The sequence below is a fragment of the Porites lutea genome, chromosome 6 (genome assembly GCF_958299795.1).
Source record: "Porites lutea chromosome 6, jaPorLute2.1, whole genome shotgun sequence".
NCBI lineage: Eukaryota > Metazoa > Cnidaria > Anthozoa > Scleractinia > Poritidae > Porites > Porites lutea.
The window spans coordinates 34,180,362-34,207,023 of NC_133206.1; the positions used below are offsets into that span (position 1 = coordinate 34,180,362).

General features: G+C 39.9%; 1 protein-coding gene and 1 long non-coding RNA gene across 3 annotated transcripts; one reads left to right on the forward strand and one right to left on the reverse strand.

Moving 5' to 3' along the window:
- Positions 1–1,749: 1,749 nt before the first annotated feature.
- Positions 1,750–26,141, reverse strand: LOC140940312 (endothelin-converting enzyme 2-like). Of its 2 annotated transcripts, XM_073389243.1 has the most exons (20): positions 25,892–26,139; positions 19,900–19,944; positions 18,796–18,986; positions 18,295–18,546; positions 16,593–16,655; positions 15,908–16,024; positions 14,535–14,660; positions 13,505–13,656; positions 11,125–11,347; positions 10,097–10,195; positions 8,747–8,824; positions 7,755–7,855; positions 7,196–7,254; positions 6,502–6,553; positions 5,424–5,491; positions 4,595–4,719; positions 4,203–4,268; positions 3,229–3,324; positions 2,887–2,963; positions 1,750–2,147 (listed from the first exon to the last, which is right to left on the reverse strand). In XM_073389243.1, exons 1-20 carry the CDS (start codon positions 26,064–26,066, stop codon positions 2,045–2,047), a joined length of 2,268 nt encoding a protein of 755 aa, XP_073245344.1. In that variant the 5' UTR covers positions 26,067–26,139; the 3' UTR covers positions 1,750–2,044. The 2 variants fall into 2 exon arrangements, with proteins under 2 accessions (XP_073245344.1, XP_073245345.1); XM_073389244.1 differs by lacking the exon at positions 2,887–2,963 and having other exon boundaries at positions 25,892–26,141.
- Positions 20,849–22,705, forward strand: LOC140941733 (uncharacterized). The gene is made up of 2 exons (XR_012166498.1): positions 20,849–21,077; positions 21,694–22,705. It is a non-coding gene; the product is annotated as an uncharacterized lncRNA (long non-coding RNA).
- Positions 26,142–26,662: the final 521 nt, after the last annotated feature.

Genomic DNA, 26,662 nt, shown 5'->3' on the forward strand with positions numbered 1-26,662 from the left:
AAAGTGCCTCCTCGGGATTCCGCCTTCTGGGCAAAATTAAAATCCTTGCGGGGGCAATCAAACGTTACCGACTAAAAAAATGAACTTTGAAAAACGGCTAACAAGTTTTCGAAAACCACAATACTGCAATTTGTTTTAATCTTCGTTAAGTTTGTTCTCCATCCGTGCCTCCATTTGTATTTATACTGTGTTATTTAAACCTGCTCTTCATATCTGGGGAGTTATTTTTATGTTTCACTTAGTTTAGCAGGGGCACCCAACGACGGTTTCCTCCTAAATGCATTGAAAAGTCTTTTTAGGGTACCCAGAGTACTTTTAGATCTGTAGACTGAAATGCATTCTAAGCGGCGCTATAAAATTTGTATCTGTTCGGTCTTCCTAGGGGAACTTGAGGCTTTTCGAAATTACAAGGGCGTCAGTGTTCTTTTCCCGAAACTTTTATATGCAATTGAACGTTTTACGAAAGTGAGAATTTTTCTTAATTCTCTCTCCATCACACTTCTGAATTCGAAAATTTTAGGTTTCCTTTTTTCTACGAAAATTAACCTAACATAAAAAGTAACATATGAAAAATTAAACTTCAGAAAGTCTTAGGGAATTTTTTCGATAAGCTTCGAAAATTGTACCTGAATTAAACGCTCATCTAGATATTTTTAGCCGTATTCAAACAATAGAAAATTCTAGGCAATATTTAACAGAAAACAGTCGTAGTTGCCCATGGTTTGGTGAACGATAAGGCAATAAGCTTTGAACATATCGCTAAAATATGATTAATAATCATATGGCAATGTTTATGAGATGCTGCACGTAAAAAAGGCACGCAGTTTAAGAGCCAGTATCTGCAGGATCCTTATCCTGATTTTTGCCAACAAAATAGATCTCGCTCATAATTTTTCGGTATACTTCTTTCAACATTTATATTACAAATATGAAAACAGATTATTCACCTCTGTTAAATTTTTTTGACAACTTGATTCTTTTTTGGCACCAAGGATTTAAAAAGTCTTTGCAACCGTGCAAATCTTGTCAAACTTCGACTGACTGTTCCCAATTAGCTTCGGTTACACTTTAGCCATTTACCCTTGGGTAACAGGTTCTTACCCACGTAGAAGGAACTTTTTGTGTTTGAACGATTTTCCCAAGAGAAAATTTTGTCGGGTAAATTTGCATGGATGCGTCAAAAAGAACAAAAGAATTCCTCATGACAGTTCTCGAGGTTCTATCGGTTGATACACTGCAAAGAGTGGCTGAACCTTAATCACGAGAAAGTGAATGAACCAAACAATAGAAATCACGTGTTGTTTACGTGCTATATTCATCTTGGCGCCAAATGCTACGAGCAAATGGAATTACAATCTGGACCCTTACTCGTTCCCAGTCTTCTCTTATTAGCAGTCACGGAACGGTCGTGGGAGACTATTACGGCATCTTCGCGAAGAGGATGATGGGAAGGAGAGAAGGAAAAGGAATACTTCCTCCTTCCCATCACCCCTCGCGCTCTCCTTGACCGAGCTTTGCTCGTTAATATTTATAGAAGACTGATAGACATTTGGGGACGAGTCAGATCTGGAGTAGTGGATGCCGAACTTCTGGCACTTCCGGGAAGTGGAGATTCTTTGATCGCTCGAAAAGAATTATGTGAGGCCAAGATCGGTGAACAAATGTCACTCTCTCCCAAAATTCCTCTTCTACGTTTGGTGGCTTGTAACCACTTTGATTAACTCTTAGCGCTTAAAAAAGTGTCGTCTCTTGGTTAAACATCTTTTAATTCAAGGATTATTTTAACATATTTGCTTTAAATTTTTCTTCTACCTCAAAATGCACTTTATACGAAACTATAAACATAAAGTACAAAATTTAACGGCGTGCTTATAACAACAAATTCAATATTCGCCGCTTATCAACTAACACAACAACTGGTTACGCAAAAAAGGTCTAACTCAGTTTAACTGAACGTAACACATATCTGGTGCAAAAAACACTCGTTCCGGAATCGAAACAAAGTGAGTAAAAGCGTGCATCACATGATCAACTCATCACGTGATCACCATACGGCACACTTGTCACCGCCTCGGTTCATCTCTTTGCTGCTTGAACAGCTGAAGGCTTTTGAAAACCTTTCAAAGTTGGACAGCGACCCAATCACCCTGCAAAAGAAGGAATCAAGATGATCAAATTGCAAGATTGTTGGTAGCTATAAGCACTGTCCCAACCCACTCTCTCCCGCTTTTAATTTACTTCCGGAAAGCGGGTTAGAGATACGTAGGGTTTTAGAACTAGGAGAAGGGAAGCTTCAACAGACAGAGGGGCCTAATTTAACTTTAACTCAGTGAAACGCCAGAACTTGCTGAATCAAATAATTTTCAGGATTATTTCATTAAGAGTTACACTTGAGCATCTGTGCGATATCTTATGCGAAAAAAGTAACGTTCACTCGAGCTTGTCACGCAACGTACCAGGTCAATTCCTTATTCTACAAACTATAGGGGGAATGGGTACAAGCTTTTGGCGCAACGATATTTCGGATAGTTTGGGTGGACAGGCGTTAATTATGATTGGTTACTGGTTGCCTTGAATACTATCGACCGATCATAACTAAATAATCCTGTTGTCGACTCCAACAACCCCAGAAATCGCTACCCCCCAAAGTTTGTACCCGGGGTAGGGAATTGGAAATGATGCAAACCGGTAAGTATCATTTGTAAAGGAAGAGGGGTGGGGTGAATGGGGGTAGGGAGGGGTATGCTGCATCCTTTCACTACCAGAGACAGTTATGTTCAGATGTATTGATACTATATTACCAAAAGATATACAATTAATTAAACAGTTGAAGAGGTAAAAAAGACTTGGTCTATTAAAGATCGTTAAGAATATAGACGTAATTACCTGTATTTATTATACGAGTGTACGTCAGTCCTCAGTTGAAAGAGAGCCGCATCCTTTTTGTAGACACTACACCATGGCTAACAAAGATTGGACAAAATATATATGCTTCGTGAGTACATCACGTCATGAAAGTCATCTTTACTTGTACATCGATACATTTTACAGACTGATATATCGAGTTATGTGTTGTGGCAGCAGGCAAATATTTCAAATAAGCCGTAATAGTATACTGTAGAGGATGAAGACCATGTAGCAAGTTTTACGGGAGCAGATTACTGAGGAAAGTTTGTTGCAACAATACACTGTTGTCCGTAGGTAGTGTTCGATATGTACATAACTTACCGTAGCGAATCCTATAAAGAAAAGTTGATCCACGCTCAAATTCAAGTCCGGTAGCTGCCCTTCCTTTTCGTTGTCCGACACCCAAGATTTATATGCCTGTATAAAAGAGACAGGTAAACGGAAACGCAACTAAGGCAGTACAGGGTAAAATGGTTATAATAATAAACAGTCAACTCTTTCTTAACAAACTCGAGGGATCCTTCCTAAACCAGACACCTAGAGCTGAGCGGTCATGCCCTTTTTACTCCTTTTATGTGATTATCTATTAGATGAACACCTCGATGAAACAGACACCTAGAGTCGGTCCCTACCTTTGGTTTTTCCTTTTAGCTGACTCTCTATGAGACAAACACCTCGCTAAAACGAACATTTAGAGTGGCTCTCTGCCTTTCGTTACTCCTTTAAGTTGATTCTCTATAAGACTGAAACCTCCCTAATAAGGACTGTTAGAGTGGTCCCTGCCTTTCTTTAATCCTATTAATTGACTCTCTATAAGGATCATAACCTCTCTAATACGGACACTAAGAGCGGTCCCTATCTTTAACTCTTAGCCTGCGAATACAGTCACCTTTCAGCAATCCTCGTCGTTGGGACATTTCACTAAAGAGGTCCCAAGCGGCGGGCAGCGATGAAAAGGGGCTCAATTTGTATTGGAAAGACGTTTTAGGAGGGTATATGAACGGGGGGACCTTTTATCCGGGGGGACTTACAACTGGATATATTTTTTTGTTTACAATAACAACAACAACAACTTTATTTATCCACGGCTAAAAAAAATCATCAGGCTAAGTGAACTACACTACATAATTGTAACCTACTTGACTAATTGAAACTTTAAATAATTAACAGTAATAAGATTCTTAACCAAAAAAAGGTACGGTACTGATGCAAAACTTTGTGACGAAAACAAATTGCATTACGGGAACGTGAAAGTCGCAAACAGATACGACGAATATAAATTTCCCGTAGCTTACGTCATATGCCAGTTTTATCCCTCCGTTATCAGCTATGTTCTCATTCAAGGTCTGTTCACCGTTTATCTGTAAAGCAATCAAAAGGAACAATATCATTGAACAGATACACACTATTGTGAGAATGGAGACCGGCGAATTGTCACAATAAAAACAGAAAGTTGGTTATTCCAGAACTGGAACCAGTTATCCGAAAGCTGGATAACGCTATCCACTGGATGAATCTCTATCCAGTGAATGACACGATTGGATCCATTGGATAGTGATTTATCCATTGGATAGCATTATCCAGCGTTTAAACCACTGGAGCCTGTTAGTCAAGTCATGTGACCCCCCTTGCGGCAAACGGTTCTGAGGAGATTATGGCAAAAGAGCGATTACAGGTAACTACTTACATTATGCCCAAACACTTCATAATTCTTGTATTGTCTAACAAGACAAAGGGCTTTATATAGGAAATTCGTTGTCGAGCTTTGAGACCACCAGTCTTTCAAATTTCCATCTTTATCAAAGAGACGTCCTGAACAAAAAAAAACAAAAAAAAAAACACAAGTGAATAAATAACCTTAATAAGGACCTTATAATACGAAAAGAAACTTCTTTTCTTTCTCTCCCCACCCCTACCCCCTCAAATCGGAAATCTCCTCTCTTCTGATCCCTAAGAAAGGCCTAATATTCAGACAGGTTTCTAATCCTCTGAAAACGTGCGCGCCTTTTCCGTTCACGCGCCAGCACTATGGAACGAATTGCCTTCAACATGTGCGCTTACCAGAGTTCAATTTTTTCAATCCGAATCCAGACCAAGGTAAGTTCAGTTATAGTAACAACCGATTACTGGATGAACATGGTATTAAGAATTATACAGATCGGGGTAGCCTGAGAAACGGCAACCCACGTTTCTCCACTGGTTGCGCACGGGGAAACCGGTTGGAACGTCGCGAAATGTCGGCTGTTTCTCAGGTTCTCTAAGATCGAGTTAGGACTGCCACACTTAGACATTTTAACAGCATGGAACACAACAACTTGAGGAAATTAAAAGTTTAAAAACGTTCAGGGGGTAGTTAATTGGCCAAAGTATCAAATTTGACAAGGTACCGTATAAAGTAATACTGAAATCTTAATCTTCAACGGTTACATTTGTTGATACAATAGCGAGAATGTTTTCAGGTTTCCTGGAAAAAGAGTCGAACAACGTGCTAAGTTCCACGATACGTAAAATATTACCTGACTTGTCGAAACCATGGGTAAGTTCATGTCCAATGATCATACCCAAAGAGCCATAGTTGAAATATCTGCAGAGAGACGGTGAAAATTGAGTTTGGCAAACAAAGCATTGCTTAATTCCACATCGATAGCCATTTCTAAATTAAGCTATTTTGGGGTCGCACCTTCAGCTTCTCAAGAAAATACCCAGTAACATATTGGTCGGACAAGAGTATCCTCCCATGGTAGCTCGGTTTTAAGTCCCTGATGCGGCATCGAAACGAACGTTGTTGGAAAATGGTCAACATTTTAGCGACGTAATTCACCCACTTGTCACCAATTGTCAGAACTGACCGGCCACACCATTCCCGTCGTAATGAGAATTTCACTTTTAATCAAAACTAGCCAGCCAGACCAGTCAAATCTTAAATAGTATGCACGAAGGAAATGATTTTTCCGCAAAAACTCTTGGAAAAAGCCGATTTCATTTGAGAGTTTCATTTGATAAGCTTCACGTATACGGCAAACGGCAAACGGCAAAAGTCAGATTTAAGTTGAGAATTTCTCAAAATAGAAAATAAGCAGATAAAAACAGCTCAAAACAATTATTATGGATAAAAAAATTGCGTGAAACTACTAATTTATGTGTAGAAATAATGAACAGTAAACGACAAGTTAAGGGGAAAATTGGTCACGTGGTTTTCCGTTTGACGTAAACGTGATGCTTTATCTCTCTATTGCATAAATCGACTAAGATGTGCTTCTTGTTGCTGGGATACAGACTTAAACCCAGGCCTAATAGCCACGTGCTTGGTACAGTGGGCTCAGTTATGACTATCTGTTTATCAATAAACAGATGCTCGCACTCGGCCGAAAACCAGTTTGACGAGAGGGAGAGAACAGGATTGACCAGTCCAGAACTACAATTCCTCAGCTGCAATTCAGGCAGATCCTCCTCTCTCCTCCACACTAAAAAAGACTTAAGGGTTTTGCTGAGAGTGTGACTGAGCTCGACTTCAACCAGCTGTGATTTTTATACGGTTACTAATAAATTTTATCTAACACTTTTTATTTACGCACAGGCCTCAAGTATACCTACTTTGGATAATTCTTTTTGTAGAAGGGAGATTGTAGGATTCCAGCCAAGAACACTGTCGGAGACAAACAAACCTGATTGATTTAAATCTGCTATCTTTCTTTCGAAATTGGTCTTTAATTAAGTCAGTATCAAGGATAATAAATCGATAAGCATTGGCAAAACATTCATTCCTGAATTGATCATTCCTTGAAGTCAGACCAATCAATAGGAAGTACAGTAGACATTTAATCCATAACTCGAACTTGGATAACCCGAATTCCCCGCTAACTCGAACTAAATTTCCTTTCCCTTGATCAAATTTCACTGAAATTTACCCCGATAATTCGAATTCCTAGCTAACTCAAGCTGTTTTCGTTTCCTTTCAGAGTTCGAGTTACGGGGTTCTACTGTATTTGAGTCAAATGAACACCACTGTAAATCCCAATACGACTGAATCAACTGTGTTGATTAAAACTTTTACTGATACAAACTCCTGTTCAACTAGTTAGTACTTGTTAACTCATTTGAAACAGATATCTACTCCCTTGAGTCACTTCACAAATACGATAAAATATTTGCGACCAATTCGTATTAGCTTTAAAACTGCTAATTGTATACCCTATGCTTTTTTATTGCCCTTCTCTTTGACGTAGCCGTCGTCGCTGACTAAGTGGACTGACCTTCTTTTTCAATCCTTCATTTGGGAAAGACCTACCTATGCGATTCTGCTGCGGACTGTAATAAGCATTGATTTGTGCAGGACCGTTTAACCACCTGAAAGATGCACAAGAAATGTTACAGAATGATTGGCAAACACGAGAGCTGTGTAACCATCGAGTTATGGTTCAAGGTTACAACATCGTCCAACCTCTTACCCATAACCTCCTACCCATGAAGAAAAGCCTTGGGAATTGCCAGCACTTTGAAAACCGGAGGGCCCTCGTAGACGTAAATCGCATTGACGTAAAGCACATTAAATGAATGACACTAAACTAAAAAGGACTAAGAGACTCTTTACAAACGCTATCCTCCACCGTGCCTTCGTAAGGTGCGTGTTTAACAATTTTTTAAAAAAGAGGCAGTACTATAGGCATTATGGGGATACTGTCGCTGAAACACAAAATTGCACTGGACAGAGAGAAAGAAATGAACTAAAAGTACTGGAGAAAAATTATTTTAATCAACGACAGCATCAATTAATGGAACAACTAAACGTAGTGTGTATTTAGCCTTATATAGTATTTTAAACACAGTAAATCGTCAGTGGCGCTTACTTATTTCTATCGACTGGTTGCCCAAGCATTCCCAAATTTTTCTGGACCACCATCTTGTTCAATGCCAAAGTGTTGTCGAAAAAATCATCGCTTACAATCAACTGGTGATTGGGAGAGAAAGATCAAATTAAATTTTGGTAAACAATATAATAATATAATATAAATAAGTGCTGAACAAGTCGAAGTAGGATATAGGTACATAGAGACCAGAAAACAACAACAATAAAAAACAGTCAAGAAGTTGTCAATTGTAAAGTAACTAAAGAAGCCAGGGTCACTTTTGCAAAACTAGCCAATCAAATTACGGAAATAAAGCAAAATATTCCCATAAAAAACTTTTTAAAAGGGTAATTTCACAGCAGTGTAATCCCACGGGGATAGGGGAGAGGGGGGTTGTTACTCAACAAAATTTACGGGGAGGCTCTATCCCGAGGTCCAACCCCTTACCCCTTTAGTATACCTTTCTTTGACAAATGTTACCTCTCTCGCCTCTCGCATACCTAGTTTAAAACTTTGCATCCCTTGTCAAATAATGAATAAATTAACTTTATTCTATTTACAAAACTATAAAAATTTTCTCGACTTTCACAGCCATAAAATCTTTCTGTGACCCTTTTAGGTAATTTTACAGACCGAAATGACAGATTTCTCTACCCTTTCATATACTTCAACGAGTGAAATCTCTACTCCTTCATATACTTGAAGAATGAAAAAGGGAACGCTTTCGGGCGGAGCCTCCCTGTATACGCCATCAGAGGGAGGTCTCCCCCGCCCCCAACACCAGCAGTTCAATCCATTGCCTTATAGGGTTTTTTTTTTTCAAATACTTGCCTCTTCGTTTTTTGATTTTTAACGCGTTTAATCTCAATCGTCACTACAGTGTTACCGTATATATATATACGAAACTAGAATATAACCACATCTTCAATCTCGAGACTCAGTCAAGAATGAAACAAATTAAATCAAACACAACCATCAAAAGATATGCTCACCATTGAGTAAAGCGCGTCAAGTTTGCTGTCATCTTTAATGAAAGAGGGGTACCCCACATCCTCTTTTATAGCATTGGCCTGTAACACCAAAAAAAGGATAAATGGTCCGCGGTCCGTGTCAAAATTAAATTCAGGTACTTCAGGTCAATTCTCCATCTCTTTTGTCTCCTAACCTTGACAGGCCACTTCCGAGTTCCAAAAACCCTCACTTTCAAAATGAGGCCAAGTGCACAAACTTTCTTATGAAAATGAGTTGTATTTGCATGAGAATGAAAAATCATTTAAATATGAAAGGCTGAGCACTTAACTTCGTTTTCATACAGAAGCCCGGGGGAACTGGGAAATGGCCTATTAGGCCCTTTCCGAGTTCCAACAACTCTCACTTTCAAAACGAGGCTAAGAGAAAAACCTTTGTTGAGAAAATGAGTTTAATTTGCACGAGAATAAAAGAGGGCCATAAGTTTATTAGCTCCGGCTATTTTGTGTCAACCCTCACTATACTAAATAAAGTCTTAATCCAGCCTAGTCCCTAGGCGTTCTCTCTTGATCCGTTGTCCGCGCGACGTCTGAGAGAGAGCGGGGAAGTATCTCTCGGTGACGTCACAGATCACGGTAGAGTCCAGGATCGACCGAGACGAGAATGCCTAGGGACTAAGCTGGTCTTAATCTTATCTTATCTTATTTTCATATTAATGGCCTCACACTTAGCCTCGCTTTGAAACAGAGGCTTGAAGCAACTCGGAAATGGCCTTAGAGCGACCAATCCTATGGGAGTTGAACCTTTTTCTTATGTAAAAATTTCTTTTGTTCCAATAAATTTGCATAGATGCTGGCCACGTGAACGCGCTTTGTGTTTTCACATGACGTCACGGCGGCCATATTGGTGTCATACCAAAATTTTTTCAGTAGAGGTAGTCGTCGAAACAATAAAACGGCGGCCATGTTTGTGTCCCAAACGAATCCTGTTGGAGTTGAACTTTTTTTCCTATGTAAAACGTCCTTTCGTTCCAATACATTTGCATAGCTGCTTGTCATGTGAGTAAAAACACTCTATAGAGTGTTTTCACTCACGTGGCCAGCATCTATGCAAATTTATTGGAACAAAAGAAAGCGTTTATATAAGAAAAGAACTCAACTCCCACAGGACTGGTTTGGGACACAAACATGGCCGCCGTTTTATTGTTTCGAGACACCAATATGGCCGCCGTAACGTCATGTGAAAACACTCTACCAGGGCTAGGGGACAAAGGTCACAAACAGAGTAAAGGATTTAGGAAGTATGCCACACACACCAAACGTTCTAGGAAACGTTCCTTCACCGGTTTTTTTCATCCCTGGGTGCTAGCATACCTTTTCTTTAGCCGCATCTTTTGTACTCTTGTCCATCCAGTCTTGTGAACCAAGTTTATTAATAAAAGATTTGCGAACACGAGTGGTCATATCCTTTACCTAAAGCAAATAAAAAAGAGGTCGTCGCTGACTCATGTAATGATTAAGCTTCGTACATCTTGAACATAGTGACCGGTATATTATAAATTTGAGTCCAAATTTGGGCTCGTTCAGTTGGTTTTAAGGAAAAATTATTCTTTCATGTAGGAGTACCTTTCGCAAACTCACTAATAATTCATTAAGAAAATACAAAGGAATAAATGTTTAATGAGTGTTTGGAAATCAGATGAAAAACTGCTCATTATGGCATCCTCAAATTCTCCTTCTAAAATCGTTTAGTTTGAGAAGTAATATAAAGCATGAGACACAGTGTTTCATTGCCAGATGAAGCACCTCGAAGTTTCTCAAAAATGATCTGCTGCGCGTCGTATTTGCAACTCTCTTCTTGGTGTTTTGGTGATGAAACACGGCGTCTCATGCTTGATATATTACGTCACAAAAAGACTTTAGAAAGAAATCCGACTCGTGGTTCCACGCGAATTTTGAACATTACGACGACATACTTATCGTCGATAGGGGCAGAGACCATAGCAAAATTGTTATCGATTTGTCAAATATCATTGGTAAAGGAGCAATTCGTAAACAACAGCTGTGGTTACAAACCAAGGAGCAATTTCATTCTTCTGAGAAGAACTGACAACAATACGTTTCATTCTAGCGGAAGGCGCTGACTCCCCTGCGTCGACTGCTGCGAGGGAAATTTACAGCCACTCGACTGAATATGTTTTCAGTGTCATTTACTTTCACTAACATCCAGAGATAAGCGTCACGTCTTTTCTCCCAACCAGACCGACTACCCGGGATTTCTAAATATGGCCAGAAAGAAGCAGTCACACACCCGGTTTAATTTTTCCCGCGATAAAAAGGATTCTATACCTATACCGCGGGAGAAGGGTTCAATTTAACCGCAACGAATAACATCACTTTACCGTCGATTTAGTGTTCTCATCAAAATGTGCATCAACAAACATCCGCGCTATTGTCATGTCCATTGGTGCCATCAATCCTTGGATACAGGCCGACCATCTCTGATATTCTCGCGCCCCAGCCAGAGCTTCTGCAAACTTAAGCTTAGCCTTAACAAATACTTCAGGCATTGCTACAACGTACTTGGAAACAACTTGCCATATTATGTAGTTCTTGATGACATCACTTCGGTCGTGGTAATTAAAAACAAGAATAGAGAGTATTAGATTTACATTCACTGCAAAGGACAAATTTAAATTAATAATTTCTTATAATTGAAACAAGCAGATCAAAACTGTCCGAAATCATTCTTATGCATGAATCTGGCTTGAGGCTACAAATTTTTGCCTGATGAGTATAATTAAATAAATGAACAGTAAGCCTGCAGGCACAGATTTCCAGAGTCCACTATAGGTAATAATCAATAGAGGAGATTTCCCTCGTTTAAATTTTCAGTGATTCCATTATCGCACTCTCGTGGCGCTTGCCAAAGGTTTGAACTGGCCGACTAGACCGCGCCGATCTCAAAAGTGGAGCATTACATATCGGATAGGTTCTGTGCCACACTTTTGTACAGTGTGAACAGGTATTGGGACCGTAGCATATATCTTGCCTGGGGCCCGTTTCTCGAAAGTCCCGATAATAAACGGGCCCGGTAAGTTGTCGCCGTTTGCATTAAAGATCGAGGTTCCAATAGTTTTGCATCTAGCATGATAAAACCATCACTTAGTGAAACAAAATAGAGTAGTCTGCTAGCTGGGACCCGCGCTCTTATTCTTTATATTTCGATTTGAATATTTGATTTCGGGCCCGAAAAGTTACCGGGACCTTCGAGAAACGGGCCCCTGAACTGTCACTGCCTCCGTTTGAATCTACACGAACTGGATATAAAGCCAGTACACGTTCATGGAAGCCTGTACTTTTTTCCCTTCAGATACGTGAACAGCCTCTTGATTCAAATTAGCAGTTACCAAATAATCAACATGACCGTTGTAATCAGCGGGCAGAGGCAAATTTAATGCACAGTTGAAACTGTCGAGCAACCCACACGGTGGCGATGAGTTGAAGTTATTCACGGTCTTCAGCGAAAATGGATTGGAAATTAATTGCGTACGATCATGAATTTTGAAATGTGAATTATGTATATTTGTATTATGAAATTCTCCTACATCACCGGTTTTATCTCTTTCGAAGTTTAGATCCAATGTCAAAACCATTTTAGCTGCTAAGGTGAGGCGGGAATCACTTTTTTGCAGTTCTGCCATGCTCGTGATGTTAAAATCGCTGCTATTCTTCTGCTTCGTTATTTCGACACTGGAACTATACGTGTTTCCAACACCCGCCGATCCGAAAGGAAAATATATAAATTAACGGGAACTTGAAATAGCGACTCGTTGTTCGTACAATTACAGTATGTGGGCAGAGAACGGACGTCCGAACTTTCGGGGTTTGTTTACAACAAAGGTTATCAAAAGTCACGTGAAACTACACCTGAAATCTGACGCTCAGAGTGAATTTTGTTACCTATCCAACCAAGAAATTTTGGTAGTCACGTCCACCCGCCCGTCCGTCCGCTCCACAGGGAAACACAATCAAAAAGAGTCAATAAAGACAAAAGAAAGGCGGAAATTGTTTCTATATACGGGTTGTCTAAAGTATTAAGCTTAGATTACAGTCTAACCTCTCCTAACGGACACCTCTATAATACGGACACCTCTCTATTACGGACAGTTCGTTTGGTCCCAGAAATGACAAAAATCCTACATTCCCTACCTCTATGAGACGGACACCTCTGTAAAGCGGACACTTAGTTCTGTCTCTTTGGTGTCCGTATTAAAGAGGTTTGACTGTAATTAGCATTTCCACAAATTTGGAATATAGAGAAAGAGAAAGACAGAGAAAACGAGAATGTAGGTGAAAGGCCAAGGAAGCTCAAGGAGAAAAGAGCGATAGAGAGCTAGACCAAGAGATTAAACACAAAAAAAGACGAATTTCCTTGGAAGAACAACATGAAAATTTTATACCGGCGGTGAGAAAATGCGAAATGCTACTGGCCAGCAAAGCTAAATCTATATATTATTTCTAATCATATCAGTGTATCCCCATGGCCGAAGACGCAAAAATTGTATGCATTTCAAATCGGAAACACATTAGTCATTATTTTAACACCAGTGGGTGGGGTGTAAGGTTAACAGTTCGTCTTTCCATCGACCAAGGCCCAGTTGTTCTAAAAGGTGAATAACGCAATTGGTTTCCCTAATACTTATCCGCTGGATAGCAGTTTAGCCAGTGGATAACGCTATCCACCGTTTGAACAATCCGGGCCAGATTTTAAATACTCACGAGCGCAAATATGAAGTATACGTGGCATGTATACTCTTGAATATTGGTGCGTCACCGTCCTCTTTCTGTACGTAAAAAACTTCCTCACTTCCACTGAATGTTTTCCGTTGGTTGGAAAAGGCGGTGTTCAGATACCTTTCGATAAAGGAGATCTGCAAATAGGAAGGAAAAAAAGCTTTCAGGGCTCGTCTAATACGTCCAAGATGTTGTCCCAGCCTCATCTGACCTTGTTTGATGTAACATGTAACATATACTGCTTTCGTTTAAACGAGTCATTGGAGTTCAGCGTTCCAATCCACGCCATTCTTAAAGAGGTGGCATAAAGGTGCTCCCTCAAATAACACTAGAACGTTTTGAACCCTGTTGGTGCCATGTGCAGTTTACTGTCGACAAGTTTACTTTGCTAGATAACATACTGTATACTGCATTCATTTAAACGGGTACTTTAATGTGAGCGTCTTTTTCTGTCCTTAATCCCAGTGCTCCCTCAACACCAGTAAGTTTGGAGTCCTATTGGTGCAATGTAAAGTTTACTGTAGGCTACTTAACCTTGCAAGATAACATAGTGAATCATTTAAATTCGTTTAAACGGGTCCTTTGAGTTCAGTGTCTCTTTCTCTAATCACGCCATTCTCAAGAGGTGGCCGGGAGGTACTGCCTTAAGTTACCGGTGAAAATGGAGTCCTATTGGTGCAAATCATCGACATGACACAGATGGGACGAGCACACCATTTCAGAGGGTGTCAAGCTCGTGCTACGCTGTTCTTTTGACTTACATGTGTGTGGTCAGTTTTGATGAATGACGTGCATTTTTCTACGTAGTATCAACCCCGCAGCGTTGTGTTTCTTCAATAACTCCAAAATTACCCAGCTGTTTGTCACAAAAAAACAGCGGGTAGGACGATGTATATTTTTATGGCACAAATGGCTGGATATTTATGGAGGAGGGAGTTGGCCATGTATATAAAGCGTTCAAAGGCATGTTAACTCTATCTTAGTTGACTGATACATAATGAGAATAAATGCTAACCGTGAAACCTGATGCATCACTAAAAGCAGACAAGGTCTTCTCCAGAGAATCTAATGATCGCCCCGAACGATGATATTGTTTAACTGTCTCTATCATATCCTCTGAAAAGGTTTCAGGATCATAGGCCTAGGTAAAAGACAGGAGGCAAGCACTGTTACATTCTTTGCGCCAATAATTAACAATTATTCCTCTCGCCCTCGTGGCCCCTGAGTCAATAGCCCATTCGGCCGTTTTAGTAAAATCTAACTAGTTGGTCAAAAAAAATCGAGACAAAACAACTTTAGCTAGCAAAACGCTGATTCAGCCGCCATTGTTTTGGTTTTCAAAGCCGGCGCTTTTCACTACTAGTGGGCTATAACATAGAGCCTAGTAGTGGCTCAACCAATCAGAACGCAGCATTGATAATAGACCACTAGTTGGATTTTACTAACAGATAATCAGATAGTAATAGATGAAGTGTAGTTGTAGTTGTAGTTCAATTTGCTTTCGCAGGAGTTACAGCTAAATTCAAAGATACTGAAATTTCCCTCAAATGCACGTCTCAGCGACAAGGAGAGTGTTACCCAGTTACAGACGCGCTTTATTTGAATGTCAATGTATTTAGCAAGAAAGTACTAACTGGGCACATTATATTTACGTCTCCTACTGAAGACGACACCGCCATTTTACGTGTATGTTTATTCAAGCCACGCGAAGGTCTAGCCTATAGCAGGGCAAGGGAAGTACCTTCATTTCTCAGTGATTTTATTAATCGAACCCAAGACCTCCCGCTCTCATACAGTCAAGTGCCAGCTCTATCGACCGAGCTAATCCTGCCGCGGTTGTAAACGTCCAAAAAGGTTCGGGACTTGTGAAACGTAAGTGTATCTCAGTTACAACCATGATCCAATGCTTGTTTATTTGAATGCCAGGAACCAACAAAAGTTTGGCATGCTATTCACTCTTACACAACTACAACTTCAAACAGGGGTTTTGACATTCCATTGACAAAACTGTGACGTTGAAAACCGTTACAAATGAATGGCTTTGGTAACCATGGTAACCAGCTTGGACATTAAAACAGGGTCTGGAAGGGTATTTCCGGGATCCGGGATTTGACCAAAATACCATTCGGGATTCGGGAAACGTTAAACGGGATCCGGGATTTGATCAAAATACAGTTCGGGATTCGGGAAACGTACCTTAACGGGATACAGGCTTTGATTGCTACTCGGAAAGCGGAATTCGCCAAAATTTGGGCGCGGACTGGGAAAAAAAACGATATTTAGGGCGGCGATGACAGAAGTTCGGGATGAGGGATTCTCGTGAAAAAGAAGCGGGATTGGGGGATCAGGACCTCCCCCCTTCCGGATTAAAAAAGCCGTATAACCTACCTTAGCAAGTTTCTTCTCGAGGTTATATATCTCATCCATTCTAGTGGCCACGGTATAGGGATGCCCTCCAAGTAAGCTGCCAATAGTTCTCATGTAGGCTTTGTACGCCTCTTGAACCTATGAGTAAATGAGGCAAAATAAAAGAAATTAATTTTGTTGTTGTTAATGCTTTTTCCTCATTTTATGTCACGTGATGGTCCCGGCTAAGGATCAATTACTTTCAAATTTACATTTTAGAAAAAAAGAAAAATTCACGAAATTTAATTTAGATTGTTGATGTTAAACTCCTGTCACGCAGGCTATATGAGGTAGGTAAGCTGTAAAATTTCAGCAGTATTTCCTAAAAGTAGCCATTGTAACGGCTTCCAAAAATTAGAAGGATTTGCATGGGAAAAACAACTCTTGACAACCAGTCACGGCTGAGAGGTTTTGCATAGAAATCCTGGTAAATTTGAAAATCTTTCCTTTACGCATTAAGGGGCTAAAGTTTTCTGACAACTCTTGTCAACCATTCACGGTTGAGAGGTTTTGCACAGATATCCTCGTAACCTTTAAAATTTTCCCCTCACACATTACAGGGCTCAAGTTTTCTGTTATGATATAACTTACAGAAGAAAATTTGAGCCATCTGATACGTAAGGGGGAGAAGAAGACTGGAAACAAGGTTACTGATTATCAAACTAACCTTCACGTTTTCAGGCTTTTCTTTATAATAACTCGCACCCATCCCTAACTGAGACGGCATAATCTAAAAACAGCAATGACAATCAAGTTATTCAGGCTGATACTGATCTCATGAATTGGTAGTGACTGACTCGGAGTTTGGGCTTGGTAAGGCTGGATGCTCAAGTCAAGCCCAGGTAGGGCTTTCCGCAAGTTGCTCGAGATTTTCCAAAAAGTTTCCCGTAATTTCTTAAAAAGTTGCTCAAACGTTGCTCAAAAAAACAATCAAAAGTTGCTTTTGTGACGAAAGTTGCTCGAAAAAACGAAAACTTTTTATGGTCTGATGCTAAAATGTGCAAATTGTACAATAAAAGTACGATTTCTACGACAAACTTAAAGCAAGGAGCACACATATACCAACCCACGGCCTGGCCAGTATCTCACGCACGCGCACAGCCATATCACCATGCTGATGAACCATAATGAGGGCGAAACAGCTGTCCATGGCTGCCACTGCCCGGGTGATATGGCTATGCGCATGCGTCAGGTACTGGCCAGGCAGTGGGTTGGCGATAGCCTCCCACGCAGGCCGTTTTTAGAGGAGCTCGTCTTTCGTCCCTCCCCGCAAACGCCTACTCAACCGAAAACAACATTCCTTTCCCAAACTTAGCCAATCACATTATACTTTCCAAATTCTGGAAAGTTGACCTTGACCGCAGGGTTATCCGATAATTACTCGATTTGTATGAAACACTGGGAAAGCTTCATCACCTCTAATAAATGTCAGACTCAGGGCAGCAAAACTAAGATGTAGTCACACTTTTGAATACTCCGTGCACTGCATAACCTTAGCCGAGGAAAGAAAAGAAGGAAAACTGCAACTCTAGGGTCACGTTTTAACACTACCACGAGCTTATGAGTCGTGTTTAGCCTGTCAACACTTAATTTCAAAACTGTTGATTGGTCACTTACCAGGCAAATAAAACAGTGGGAAAGGAATGTGGTTTTCGGTTAAGCAGGAGTTTGTGGGGAGGGACGAAATACGAGCTCCTCTAAAAACGCATGCGTGAGAGGCTAAGTTGGTGAAGGGGTTCCCCTTGCTTTAAGTTTGTCTTTTAAAGATTTCTAAGCGGTTTTGTGCAATTTTGCGGCGTAACTAGCGTTGCTAAATAACTTTGTCCTCAATTAAAACCAAAAAATCTACTCTGCCAATAAAATTGTTGAATGACCTTCTTCACCCGAGGCACACAAGTCAGTCGAGTGTCAATCTTCGTCTACCATTTCTCTAAAAACCGCTGTCGTAGCAGCCCGGCTACTTTTATTTTGCGCCCATGATCTGCCACAGGGGAAAGGATTTGGCTCTTTTTTTTTACCAGGAAATTCATACTAAAACATAAAACATAATAAAATATCGCAGAAAGACCAATTTAAGCACTAAAAGCTGCCCCGATAGCTCAGAATTAGAAGATAACTAGAGAAATTCCTCAGAATGCAAAAAGTTGCCCGAAATTCAGGGGTGTCCATATTATAGAGGTAAGGAAAGCATGATTTTTGGCATTTCTCGGACTAAACGAACTGTTCGTAATAGAGAGATGTCCGTATTATAGAGGTGTCCGCAATGTAAACCATTACGAAATTCTGACACTCAGTTTTCTTCAATTCGATATTAATTCTTTCCATTCAAAGGTTTTCAGCTTGATCGAATACGCCTTATTTAAACTTACTTTAAGAATGTTTTTGTTGGAATCATACAAATCTGTTGTAACAGCCACCTTCAGCAAGGTTTGAACATTCAGTTCCCTCAGAACCCGGCCCATTAGTTCCTCCGGTGAAATGTTCGATAGGTTCGTGTAGGTCACCGTCCATCCTCCGTATTTCTCGATCAACTTTACCAAAGGGTCCTTCCCTTGGTTATTAATGGCAGTTGTATTGAGACAGGAATTGTAGATCTTGATGGTTTTCTTGATGGACACACTCTGTACGTGAAGACATTAGAAAAAATCATAGCCTGTATAGCGTTACAAATAGAAACGCAAAGGGCTACGAGAACGATAAAAAAAGTAATACGTTTAACAAACACAACAAAGACTTTCACGCGCATCACACTTTTTTGTACATTTCTTTGCCTTCACTGCACGACTACGACGTGAAATTCTTATGTATGTATGCATGTACATGTATACAATGTATGCATGTAACAACAGCAAGATGAAAATAATACCAACCTGGGAATAGTTAAAAGAAGAATTCTGCAGAGCCCTTCTTAAAACCTTCAAGTTGTCGTTGTTGACGCTGGTAAAAGCAGTAACATAGCTTTCATTAGCTCCAAGCTTGTGACTTTTGAAGAAGCCTCCGCAGGTGTAGGAGTAAAAATCTTCACATGGATCTACACTTTTGTCCAGCTGATTGGAGACATCTTAAAATGAAAGTTTCAAATTAGCAAAGCAACGCAAAAATTAAAATTTCTCAAAGTTCTTCGCTTCTCATTTCCGGTTCCAGTGCAGAAAACATCAAAAATCTCCCGCTCGCACTTGAGAAAAATTTCCAGGTGGACTTGTCGGCAAGCCTTTGCGAAAGTCACACTGAAGCTTCGAAGGTCAACCTCGCGCCCAGGGCTTTTTCTTTTCCTGCCACTCCAAGCCTATGAACGCAGACGTACTTCCGGTCTTCGCTTTAGCCGAAAATACGTCTGCGTTCTCAGGCTACCCCCTCCCCTTTTCTAAGCCATTGGTTTAGCTAATAGGGTCTAAAGGGTCTAGTTTCGAAAGCTACTGTAGAGCGGGGTCGGTTGGGATGTGAGACACAACAGTTTGGTTTTATCGGAAACGACTCGATAAAGTGAGTTTACCGCAAAAAAGGGCGAAAAGTGGACGTTTTAAGCGCTAACTCTACAATCTTGGACAAAAAGTGTTGAGAATTTTGCACTTTCTTACCCACAGAACGCCTGTCGCGTAAATTTGGTACCGCTATGGCCCCTCCTCACACCCCACCCTGGTCAAAGTTGTTAAGTCAGGATCAGAAATGATCCAGCCGAACCTAACCATTGTTTTTTGGGGGAAGGGTAAGTAATTGTAGTTACCAGTGCTTTCAAGAGCGTTACCTTGAAAGTAGACATGGTAACGTCCATTTTTTTCAACATTTTTGTCCAAGATCGTAGGCTTATCAAAGTAGATTGTTTTCTACTTTCTGGGATTTTTATCGTTGGTAAAATTAAAGGAGGACGCAACTCTTGAGCGTCAAGGGGCCTAAGAAACAATGAAGAAATGTTACGTATATATAAGGCTTAATAATGATTTGCCTCTATAAATAATACAAGAAATACCACAAACCCTTAGAAATTTCATAGCACAGGGCAGTCTTGCAAATTTTTGGTGCTACAAGAGAAAAACAAAACAAAACGATCACTGTGAGGAGGAATTTAACGTCCAAGTACAAAACAATCATGCAGTGGACCTGAAAGTAGCAAGAGCAAACAGCCAACATTTTGCGACGGACTAACAAAACGCACAATACACTGTAAAAAATGTGCATGTTTTTGTTCCTGTTTGTTTTTCTCTATGCTGTTACTATGCTCACTTTTCAGATTACAGTAAACGAGGTCAAGCGTACCCCCCAGCGTGACTTTCAGGAAGCCTCGAGGGACGGACTTGGTAACTGCTTCTGAATTGATAGCAGGCTTCTGTCAGTCAAAGTTAAATGTCTCGACCCCGGGGTCGCTTCGCACGATCAAAAGCCCGATAGCGGGGATAGTCCCAGGCATCAAATCCCCTCCCCTTGCCCGCACTCCCCCCCCCCCCCCCCACCCCACGGGATTTACATTGATAGGTGCATAATACTTTTCCCTGCTTTGCTGACGCAGTATCTTTTTTCGGCTTGTGCAATCCAGCCTGACTTGCACGTGCTTCGACGTTGCGGCCAATAAAAATCCACACAATTTTTCGGGACAGGCTACCGAATTTTAGACGCTGGCTGACTAAGTCATCCCGCGTAATGAGCCGTGAATTCACACGCGAGGCAGTTATGAAATTTCTACCAGCTCCATTTTCCTGAAATTGATGTAAATGTCTTAGCTTAATCCATTCAAAGATTTCCAATCTGACCAAATACAAAGAAGTTCTCGTAAAATATTCACTGCTTATTACGCATGCAGAATTGACACCAGTTACGGGAACGACTAACGGATTTATTTTTCAAATAATCAATTCATTAATCAGTTCGGGAGTATGCCAGTTTTGGAAGAAGCGATGACGTCATGATTCCATTGTTCTGCTAAAAATACGTAAAAATGGGAAAAAATAATCGCCAAAAACAAGGGAGCTTTTTTCAAAGCCTGTTCCAGGTCCACTAGTTCAATATCCGGCACTTCCGAGCTAGCAGTTTTGATGTAGAAGCCTTTTCCTTGCGTTTTGAATGTCAAGAGCAGTTTCGTGCCACATTACGGTAGTTAAAATCGACAGTTATCAAACAGCGTTCGAAGACGTCGCCGCCATATTGACGGGCATCGAATGTAAGTACATGTCTTTATGTTTAGTTTTCAGTATCTTGCCGAATTTTTACGAAATCAAGACTAATTTTCCTCAAAACTACAACGTGTAAGGTGTGTTCAGGCAAAGTTTCATCGATGGTAACAACCTAGTAAAAATGGTAACCACACATTGAAAATTGCCAACGGACAGGAAGGGTTACTATATTGATGGTTATGCCTTAGTCTGTCCATGTATTTTTAGTTATAAGCGATCAAGTCTGTTTCTGGTTGTGTTCACCGGCAATGTATGCGACTCTGATCTAGAAATCACTTTATTGATCCAGATCATGTTTGTGGAATGAGTTTTAAATCAGTGTGAGTAGGTTCTTATATTGATTTCTTATATTTTGATCAGGATGTTCGTCCAAAATGTAGACAAACATCTGGACATATTACAAACATGCTGTCGCGTTTTTGCCAAAAAGCTGGGAAAAGGAACGAGGAAACAAATGTTAAATGTCTTCAGAACGACATATTTGTGCTCTGAGGGCAAAATCTTGCTTTAGATTCGCCTCATGTTACTCTGTAATAAAAAATTTAATGTCCAAATTCAACCCTACCTCAGTAAAATTAAACATGTGTTTTTGTTTCTTGTTAGTGTGGTCACAGGCTTACCTACCACCACAAAAGGCCCTCCTCCCTCTCAAAAATGGGTAAGAGGGAAACAAGTTGGAGGGGGGGCTTATATACCTTGTGAGTGGAAGCTCACACTCAATGACCATTCAACCATAGAAGAGACTGTTGCCCTTATTCAAGGGGCTTTAAAGGAGATAGATGAGGAAGGAGTCATGGAAGTGGAGGCTTGTGAAGATTTTCTCCACATAATGTTCAATCCCTTGCATCAAATATTGTTTATACTTTACAAATGCCAAATACATAATATGTTCAGTCCCTGTGCTGTGCAAAGGTCAATCTGAAACAGGAAAATGCCACACTCTCCCCCATCAATACCTTTGCATGAGCAATAAGCCCACATTTTATGTCATAATATTGAATATGTTTGTATTTGAATAAATCCTAAATTATTGAGATTCTCTCAACGAAAAAGGATCTATGTTAATGTATCGTCTTCAACAAATCATCCCCCCTAATAAATAATACATGAGAGACATCTCACAAGATAACTATTGAAAACCTATGTCAGCTGCTACTGTCTTCATTATATCAATTAAGCTTTGGTTTTTGGTTTTCATGTCCAAGAAGGTGTTAAAAAAACAAGATTTTGAGATATAAGAGTGTGTATAATATGCGAGCCAGCGAGCTATGGCAGCGAGTCATGCAGGTCAGATACGACTCATTGAAAACAATACATAAAAATCAAAAACAGTAATCTGGTAATACCAAAAGAATTAACTCAAAGCTAACCATGGTAAATAAGTGTTTAACCCTAAACAGCACTTAATCATAACCCTAACCCCAACCTAAACCCTAATCAGTAAAAAGAATGCTTAACCGTAATCTGTAAAATTTGCAGTTTTTACTTGTTTTTACTTTATTTTTGCGTGACTTGCATAGCTCCCTTGCTCGTAGTTTATGTCAGGACCAGAAATAAAATGTTTATTTACAAAAAACAAAATGTAACAATAAAATTAATAACTTTTATAATTGTATCTTTACTCTGATGTGTGAGATTTGTTTCCTTGAAAGTGCTGTTCAAGAGAACCAGGGAGAACTATGAAAAAGAACTTTGGAAAACTTATGTTGTGTCCATGCCAAGTGCAGCAATCATTATTATTTTGGGCCAAACCTTGTCTAATAGAATTGTTTGAGGGTCCCCACAGAGAAGACTTGGAGAAAAGTGCTCCTCAAAGTTACAATGCCTTTGGTTTGAAGGCAACCCCAGAGTTAAAAACAATAATTTAGTATTATTGATATATTCATCAAATCCCATATAAGAGGATATTTTATAACAACCCATAACCCTGTTGATATCTGACCTCTGGCCAAATCCGGTGGGCTAAAAGACTATAGTATCCAATTTTAATCAATATATCCAAAAACAACAGGCATTCTTAGTTTTCCAATATGTATATTAAATTCTAAAGAGTCTCTTGCATTTGTTAAGCTTGAGCAAATAATCAGTGAACTTCAGACAGCGGAATAATTGAAAGCAGTAGGTTTTTTTGAAGCGGGACAAAGAAAAAATGATCAGGGATGATAAGCAAGATTTTCACTTTGTGGGTTTTCAAGAAGAAAACGCGGACAAAATACCCTCAGAAATCCCTTGTAAACCTGTTGTATACCCGGACGGAACCGCTTCAGGACATACACCAACAGAACATCATATTCGAAAAAAACAGATATTTTACTCACAAATGACTCGCTTGCACCAAAACAATAACCTGAATTACAGCCGTCTTCTCCGGCCAGTCGCTCACTCCCCGAGAGAGAAACAGAAGCAACGGGAAAAATTACAGTAAAACTTACTCTTTGCAGACATAAGGAAATAAATTATAGAACAAGTCACTTTTTTAGTTGTTTCCAAAGCATTCCTTTTTCTTATAATATGAAAAATTAATGAAAGAAAAAGGCACAAACTTGTTAGCGTGCTTACCTATTTTCGATGTACTGATTACATACGCAGTGAGTACGAAGTGCCTACAAAGCGCGCAATAAGCGACGAACTATAGCGCAAGAATGGTTACTGCTTGTCCTCAAGGTACTTCCCAATTCATAGTAAGGAAAGGACAAATAAAAGGCTCGATGAAACAAGAATAAACGAGAATTTCTGTCAATACTCTTTCCTCTCCCTTGTCCGCCATTTTGTATGTTTTGAAAATGACCATCGCCATGGTGATCATGTTATGGTTGGTGACGTAGACCATTGTTTTCGCTTCTTCCAAAACTGGCATACTCCCGAACTGTTAATAGAATCTTGCGGGGTACGCTTGACTTGGTTTGACTGAAGAATTATTTCAAGTGAAAAATGGTTTAACTGCGTCGTTATTATTATTATGTTTTTGAAAATACCAAAAATTTGGGTCGGTCGGACGACGCGAAACGGAGATAAAAAAAAAATGGATGGCCTTAGCAGACTTAAAGCATTGCGTGACATGATAGTGACAGGACGAATCGTTACTCAAAGGGAAAAATTTTATTCGATAATTGTTTGCAATGAGGGATGTGAATACTAATGCTGTTTATTTTTAACTCAAATGCAGATATGCGGATATGTGAAACTTCTCTATATGATATTCTGTTCCTATATTGGGTTCCGATGGACAAATTCACGATGCTAAATTTATCTGTGTGTCGTCCGGCTTTCAATGATCATTCAAACCCTACAAAGTCCGTTTCCCTTCCGTGTACGTATAATGCGCGTCTTTATCTCACAATGCTCCCAATGGGCACACCCTATTTTAATATTTAACAGCGCTGGTCTAGTTCTGTCTTTGGCTTCTGGAATATCGGAGTGGAGCTGAGCTGGGGTAAAGTCTATATCGTTTATCGCCGACTTGACATGCAAGCCTGGGATGCAAGCACTTTGATATTGAAACAGGCGTGAGTATTGTATTAAGCGTAATTCAGCGTGTCTTGTCACGAATACAGTACATAATTTCTAAGCATCTTCATGCTGGCTAACTTTACTTAGAATAGTTCGGTCAATACTACATAAAGACAAGTTAAGAATTTGTTCATGCTTAGCGTGCGTATATCGAGTTATGGATGCACGCGGGAAGTTTGGAGAGCACGAAAGATGCGTAAGAGTTGCACGAGGCGATAGCCGAGTGCAACTCTAGCTTCTTGAGTGCTCTCCAAACTTCCCAAGTGCATCCATAACTCGATATACGCACAGCTAAAAGCATGAGCAAATTCTTTTATAACATAGCTGTCAAAAATGCTTGCTTTTCGATTAACTACAAAATTCTCGTAACGCGCGACACAATAACAAACGCTTCTATTGGCTGATTACAAACACGCCACAATGGTTTATTGAATGAAAATTCTTTCTGAAAACTGAGAAAGAAAATTTGCTTATTTATTCGTTAACTATCAATGAAAACTAAAAAGAAATAAAGGAAAAAGAGTCTTAAAGTCCGCCTGAAGTGAAAATACTCACATGTTCGGAAGTCGTGGAGTACGGTTTGGATTTGCTTGAAAGATGTTTATGTTTGCTCGGCGAAATCCAGAAAACTTGTTTTTCAGCGAAGACGACTGTCATCCTACGTTAGCCTTATATTCATTTACGAAAAATGGCTGGTCATTACGGCTTCTTGAGAAGACCCGGCAGCAGTTGTTTTTGTGAGTAATAAATTCATGTCTCCTTGTGTCATTTGTCTTGTTATTGCAAGAGAAATTTTCCTGCTTCAGTCGGATTGTTCGGCGATAACAAAAGTGTATAATTTTTTGCTGTTGAGCTTACTTTTTAATTAACTTGTTTTGTAGGGTATAAAACAAACGTTAAAAACGGAGGACACTTTGTACAAATTGGATATTTTCCGACACAGACCAATTTGTGGTCTTTTCTCCAGTAAATGTCAGTCTTTACGGCAGACTTTCAAGTTTCAACGAATCATGCAGGCTCTATTATTTGCGAAACATGTCACCGCTTTTGCTGTTGCTTTGAGTGGCTAGAACGAAGCTAAATTCCAAAAAAGTCTAGAAAGTTTTTTATCATTGCCGTCGATTTTTGGGTACTTAGGAAAAGGGATGAAAAACACAGCTGAACAGTACACGTCATCTTATTTACGCACGGGCGTGCGTAAATAAAGATTTTGTTCATAGCGGCTCAATAGGACTTATATAGGGCAAGCACGCGCGCTATGTTATAACTAATATTAATTCATGATACATACGTCTGGTTAGAATCCACGCAACAGCAAAAACTATTCCCGCGATTACAAGGAATATCAGCAGACCCACAAGCAATCGGAGACGATATTTCCCGCAAAACTTGGCAAGCTTGAATCCAACTTGGTCATCAACTAAATATCCATTATCGTCTGCAGCTCGCTTGCCTAATACAGGCATTTTTGAGAGTTGTCTGCCTCAGTTTCGTCGAATAGGAGATGGATAGCCAGTGAAGAGTTCTTCTCAGCTCGAGGTGTAAGCGGAAAGTCCGGCGCTTTTCTCTGAAACGCGGAAACCGGCATGTGTGCTTTCTTGGCAACGAGGCTCACAAAGCGGAAATATCTGTCATAGAACACTTGGATAACACTAGCCTGCGTAGCCGCAGGCTAGGATATCATATGGATAAAAACACATGGATAGCCAAAACAATCTGAACAATTTAGGGATGGACTATTAGAAAAGTGATAGGGAGTAGGGAGGGGGGTGGCACAAAAGTCCAAAAGATTTTTTTTCCGCAGAAAATTATTAATAAAAAAAATATATTCCTACGGATTTGGGCCAAAAAATATATGCCCAAGGAGGATCTGTCAGGTAAGACTGTTACAGATCAACTATGAAGTGATTGACAAGTCCAGATTGGAAATAAAACGTGATTTTTTTAATCTCAACATGACATGACTCATGAGTAGATATTGTTAAGGGCTACCTTGATTGATACAGTTGTAGGCCAGACACTGAAAATGAAGAGTTCAACATTTTACATGTATTATTCACAA

Coding starts and splice junctions, on each gene's coding strand:
- LOC140940312 (XM_073389243.1), bottom strand. CDS start 26,066: ATGCCTGTATTAGGCAAGCGAGCTGCAGACGATAATGGATATTTAGTT. Junction 8,825..10,096: donor AAGATGCGGCTAAAGAAAAG/GTATGCTAGCAC, acceptor TTGGTGTTACAG/GCCAATGCTATAAAAGAGGA. Junction 4,269..4,594: donor ATGAAGTGTTTGGGCATAAT/GTAAGTAGTTAC, acceptor ATTGCTTTACAG/ATAAACGGTGAACAGACCTT.